Below are 6,238 nucleotides of genomic sequence, written 5' to 3' on the forward strand. Positions count from 1 at the left end.
ACCAGAATCCGAGACAAGTTTTTTTTTTCCGTTCTACTTTAAGTTTCAAATATCAGCAGGGCGAGACTGTTGTGCTAATTTGCGTCTATTGTGCTACTGTTACGATTCGTCGTCACTTTGAGATGGGCCTTTTTTCCTCTGGCTTGTCACGTCTCCTCCCATCAGCTTATAACTTCAACACATTTTACATCAGTGATAACTGAAGTAAAAAGGCACCCTGATTATATTAGTTAAAAAGCTGACAAGTTAATGTAACTAGCTAATGATATTACTCTGCTGTCTGCCATGATCATATTCGCATTCATTACCACACACCGGAACACCAAGACTTAGCATTCATATGTTTTAAATCGGAGAGGTGATACCCCACATCTTGTTATATTTATTCTTTAATATGCACGCGCTGAGGAGTTGATCACATATTGACACATTATACAAATGAGAAAGATTGTTTACAATATATACAGCTATTTTTTCCCACCTTTTTAAAGCATCAAAATGTAAAGATATTCTTGCTGTTAAAGAAATCTCCATGTCAGGTTTTTAACCGAGAAGCCTCTGTGGCAATCTGGATTAAAAAAAACAACAAATGCAGATATATGAATAGCTTTGTAAATAGTTGCGGTCCCTCTGCTTTGTGAATTATGAAAGAAATAAAGAGAGAATACTTAGTTTATGGTAAAATGATGTAGAATACCAGATAGCCGTTGTTTTGTTAAATGGATAATATCGCATTGATTGTGATAAAAACAGCATTGCAGCAGTTCCAGGGGGACAGCGCATTGATGGCTGTGATACGATTATCCCTTTGGTCACATCAGTGCACGAGCAAAGCGGCAGCAAGAAATGTTCATTTTGTGCTTGTCAATTTGTGATAGACGATGAAAACAAAAATGAAATCCTAGCATTTTAATTGGTTAAGCAGGAAATTAACCAAACCCCAAGGACTTGTGGGACAAGTCTTCCAGCAATTCATATCAATGAATTTTGTTTTCAATTATTTTTGTCATTATATTGAATCAGAAACATCAAATGATACCTTGAAATGGGAGAAGATTTGATCCTATCCTAAAACAAGAAAACCATTTCTCATTTTTGGAAACAACTGATTAGGATTAGTGGTTTTTTGAGAAAATATAATGATAGTTACATCATCAGAGAGATTAAAGATTTGCAGATTAATTTTAATAATGTTTGCATTATCACTACAAATCTTTTGTCATCTGCAGAAGTAATCTGATGAGTTATACGTCTCTTGTTATTATTACATTTTATTAATTAGTGAAAATGGGAGTTTTGCTCTAATAATCTAAGGTACATATCAAGTGATGTGATCAGTTTCAAACCCACAATCGGACTCTCCATCGGGCATTTGATAAACCATTGTTCAAGTTGTTGTCAGTGGTGAGGCCCGAAATGACTCTATGAATGACAAAAAGAGATTCCATTCCATATGTCTAATGCTAGGATATTGTCCTACAGCAATAGTTTCATATATCAGATTGGACAAATAATTTAAGTAAAAACATGATATATGGAAATGGACATTATTAAATGATCCATTATTTGGAATGAGTCTGTCAGTTTTTTTCTCGTCTGCGATTTGGATCACATGATTTATCTGTAATTAATAGTAACGGTGACGGTTCTCCATTAAAGCCGAATGTTTGGTACACTCGGAAGCATTACAAATAATCATAGTCTGTAGAACTCTTGTCTTATGAATAATAATTATCCAACACAATATGGCTCCTTTTTGGTTTAATTTTACTATACGTTTCCGCACGGTTTCTTATATCACTGGATATTTATGGGCTTTAGTTTCTAAATGAACAAACTCTAAATCAACATTTAATTAACACAATGAGTATAAAATTCAATATGGTACCTGTATCCGAACTTTTATTGTCCTTGCCGTCTCCCATTTTTAATTAAAACAAAAATTCAATATGTTTGTGATATTGGCGCGGAGGATGATACATGTAATTTATCATATTCAGTGCGACTTGGATCCCCAACCTATCATTTGTAATAAGTTTACCATTACCATTCTAGGCTCCTTCAGGAGGAATCTGTTTTCTAATGACTTGATTGATAGAAGGATCTGTAAAGTATTACACCCTTAAATCCCTCTCTCCATCATTCACTGTCTGATAGGAAATAGTCTTTTTTCCTCTTTGAAAAAAAATGTCCACTTTTGGAAAATGTAGAGGTCTGGAAAAAATTGTGAAAGGGGTATTTTGAAGTGTTTTTAGGGGATTGAAAAATATCATTTACATTGATCATAGCACACAGTCAATACAAACCTATTTCCTATTTAAAACAAAAAAAAATTGCCTGTTTAATTATCAGTTCAAATAGTCTAATCATGTTGATATTAAAGTACATGCAAAGAGCATTATGATTGTGAAGTATTGGTAATTTGTTCTGTGTAAGCAAAGCTCATGGTTTTGATGGATGTGACAGAGATTCTGCCAGACAAATGCCAGCAATCTATGATGTATTGTTTTTTACTTCTTCAGCTGAGCTTAAAATGGAATTACTCAGGGAGAAAGAAATGAGAGAAGGTCTTGAGAAGCAGCTCTCAGAAGAACAGAAAAACAAAGGTAGGTATCTTAAACATAACTCAAAACAATACAAATTATTGTACCATTTAGGGTAACAATTGACAAAATTTAGATTGCTCAGACATAATTATGTTTTGTTTGGTTTTGCAGCTCTTTTATTACGACGAATTAAGAAAGAGAAGCGCGCACGTCGAAGACTTCAGGAACAAATGGGTGGCACTCAGATTGAAGAAAGCAAAAATATCATCAACGATGCAGCCAGCGTCACCAGCCAAGAGTCTGACAAACACACCCCTGGTGAGTATAACTCCAGTCCAGTGTCTTAGTATGTTATTTTATTGCAGGACTGGCCCCAGGATCATGAAGCTGTCTTAGACTTAAGTCACTTCAAGTGGCAATCTATGATTAAGTAAGTACCAGTGTTTGGTGACATGATGTTTAGTTAATCTTTCTTTGGTTTTATTTTAGATACACCAAATGAAAAAGAGACAGAGAAAGAGAACAATTCTGAGTCAGAAAGGAGATCTTCAGGTAAAATTCCACGATTAAATTAGATTGACAATGGGTTTCAGGTTGCTTATAATATTGCATTCCCAAACAATTAACTCTGGTTTGAATTTTATATTATGTAATTTAACTTTTCAGATGTTCCACAGGAAAGACCAAGTCACCTTTTTGAGAATTTCATCAATCACAACAACAACAACACACGATTTCCCTACATGACGCCCCTCAAGGGAGAGGTTCAGTAGAGGGGGCCCCTGGTCGACAACACTCGAACTGTACAAGTACACCACCTTTTTAAATGGAGAGGACCCCTGTAGGTTCCCCAGCAAATCATACCTAGTTGTTCTCAAACAGCATAACACAGACAATAGACAATGTTGTAGATTGGGAAGGCCTCTAATACTCACCTCCATGCCAAGGACCGATTTATTTAAGCATCATCTACCGAGCAATCAAAAGCCACAGGAGAGTTTTGCTTGTGTTTTTTGTTAGAGAGCTAGCCGAGTAGTTCTGTTCTGTTTAGCCAATTTCAAGCTTGTCCATGCCATGTATGAAAATTTGTAAAAATCTAGATTAGTTCATTGTTTCTCTATTTGTTGTATATAAAAATTTTTGATGTACTTGAACACATTAGTTTATATGACATTACAATAACTTGTGCTTTAATACATTAATGTTAATGAGTTCTTCTGTACGGATGGGTTTTTTGTTCCCTTGTCTTTTAGAAGTTTTACAAAGGAAATTTGTTTGATTTCATTGTTGGGTTATAATGTAATGGTGCTTAGTTTGCTTTGGATTTATGGCTATATTCGACCACAAAAAAATACAAAAAATTGTTCAAAGGTCTGTTTTGGACTGTAATCATGAGTGTGAAAAGTACCGATTGTTTTATCCTAGCCTGATCAATTATTTTCAGAGTATCTGTTGTTGTCATATGTGAGAAGACAGTGCAATATATGTCCTATTGTGTTTAGTTGTTTTAGGTGCTACATTCATTGATGGTATCGTGTATATAGTACAAGCCGCAATCAATCCGGAACGAGTCCATTGTTTGTTTGAATTTTGTAACATAGTCACGTGTAACTGAATATATGATGATGACATTCCTCATTCTGTCAGCAACAAAAAAACATTAAAAGGAAATTATAAACCAGTCTTGTTTTTTTTTATCTCGTTATCTTAAAGCACTTTAATTCTGTTTTACTTGCAGTCTTACTGGAAAATCAAAGTACTAAAAGTACGAAAAGGATAATTGCGGTAAAGAAACATGCGCAGCATATATAATTATTCTTTTAAACACTATGCATTGCAAAATCAGCAATCATATGTAAACAAAGAAGGGAGCAGAAAATTCACATTTGCCTTGCCTATAATTGCGATTTAGAATATGAAACAAAACTGAAATAGAACTAAATTGTTGGTATCTATTTTACTTATATTGATGAAAAGTTTTGAAAATGACCGTTTAATTGCCAATTAAGTTAATACACGGAGTAGCATTGAAACGGCTGTGAAATTCAGCCGGCCAGAATATTGTATATTTCTTAAACTGCATTTATTTATCCTTTTGCCTGTTTGCTTTATATGATATACATGTACGTGCATGTATTTTTTTTTACTAATGTCTTTTTCAATGTATAGAATACTTTAATGAATTTATTAAAAAAAAACCAGAATATTTGGTCATACTGATGTACAGATAACTAACATTGAATTGATAAGAGGGAAGAAAAGAGCAATTTATGGTATGGAAGTTATTAACAAGAATTATAGCCGCATTTGCATTACTGATATAGATCGTAAAGAGGATAGAGTTTACTTACTGAATTTCTATGGAAATGCATTCACAAATTGAACCCCTTTTCGAAAGTTGATAAGAAAATACTAGTATACAGGTATAGTTCTACTAGACTACTTGTCACAAATTACGGTTTCCGTTGTTGGATATATGTAGTTTGATTTTGGGGTATTTATTTTTCTTTTCTAATAGTTTAAAGACGTGATTTTTATTTTTATTTATTTTTTTGTGGGTGGTGATTACGCCTCTACTTCCCTCGGAAAAATCTACTAGATCTACACTTTGCCGAAATGCATCCTGCCGATTTACTATAGTCGCTTAACATCAGGGACGTATATATACGTCCATGTTAACATACAGACGGCATAGAAGATCTTATTTTCTTTATCATTCAAATACACTGGGATTTTATACAGAATCCAAAAAATTACATTATCCTCTCACTAAGAATTTACGAGAGAAAAGAATTATATGCAAGATATGTAAATGCATGCTTCACAGTATCACGTGATCCACCGAGTTCGTATTCCGGTGAACTTCTTGACATGGTTATCTATTTCTCAGTTGATAAGTGATTAATGATACATTTAGAACATATGGATACGAACGATTCGTAAAAATGTTAATAAAATTTGTTGGAATTTGTTAAAATATAAGTGACCCATGAAAAACAGTTGCTTATTGACCATACCACTAAGTAAATCATCTGGAGGAAAAAAAACATAGGTGTTAATAATAATCTTAATTACGCATGCTTTATACATTTAAGCGAATGTTCTACTGACATGTTGCCAGAAAAAAATAGACATGGAACATGCTTCTTGAAAACTATAGCTAGTCAGAGTAAAATCCAAATACTTTACATCTAATCCATTGGATACTGCACAAGTTGCAAAAATAGAGAGAAACTCGCTGATTGGTAGCGGAATTGAAAAATATCGATATATTCTGTATGCAGTGTACTGTAAAAGATGGCATCAATCACCATTAACATGCGCAGTGACTGGTTGAAGAGAGAATACGAGCACTTGCGACGCGCGACAAGCATCGACGAGGACACAAGAGATGTAACGCGATATAGCGTGATGGCGTGGAAAAGCGCAGTGTACAGCATTGTCAAATGCGCTATTGCAGCGATATTGAATATGTTAACAAGATGTAAAACGTAGAATTTTAAATCACAATGTATTTTAGTGTCACTGTTTCATACGTTAACGATAAACAACACAAAACAAATTAGTACCCCGTTTTGAAAAGTTTAAACAGTTTTTAGAATTGATTGATTGATTTTTCTTCAATTTTGGACAAATTTATGATATCTCAAAATTTCCCCATGGGTGGAGAACCCATTGATACCTACTTAACA

General features: G+C 34.0%; 1 protein-coding gene across 1 annotated transcript in view; it reads left to right on the forward strand.

The window, feature by feature from the left end:
* Positions 1-3,646, forward strand: part of LOC105340880 (dachshund homolog 1) — a 33,079-nt gene extending 29,433 nt beyond the window's left edge. Inside the window, exons 7-10 of the mRNA XM_011447128.4 lie at positions 2,523-2,606; positions 2,718-2,864; positions 3,036-3,098; positions 3,213-3,646. Coding sequence (XP_011445430.3) covers positions 2,523-2,606; positions 2,718-2,864; positions 3,036-3,098; positions 3,213-3,319 — 401 coding nt within the window. The 3' untranslated portion in view covers positions 3,320-3,646. The remainder of the gene's footprint in view (positions 1-2,522; positions 2,607-2,717; positions 2,865-3,035; positions 3,099-3,212) is intronic.
* The last annotated feature ends 2,592 nt before the right edge of the window (positions 3,647-6,238 follow it).

The sequence above is a fragment of the Magallana gigas genome, chromosome 2, assembly GCF_963853765.1.
Source record: "Magallana gigas chromosome 2, xbMagGiga1.1, whole genome shotgun sequence".
Taxonomy (NCBI): domain Eukaryota; kingdom Metazoa; phylum Mollusca; class Bivalvia; order Ostreida; family Ostreidae; genus Magallana; species Magallana gigas.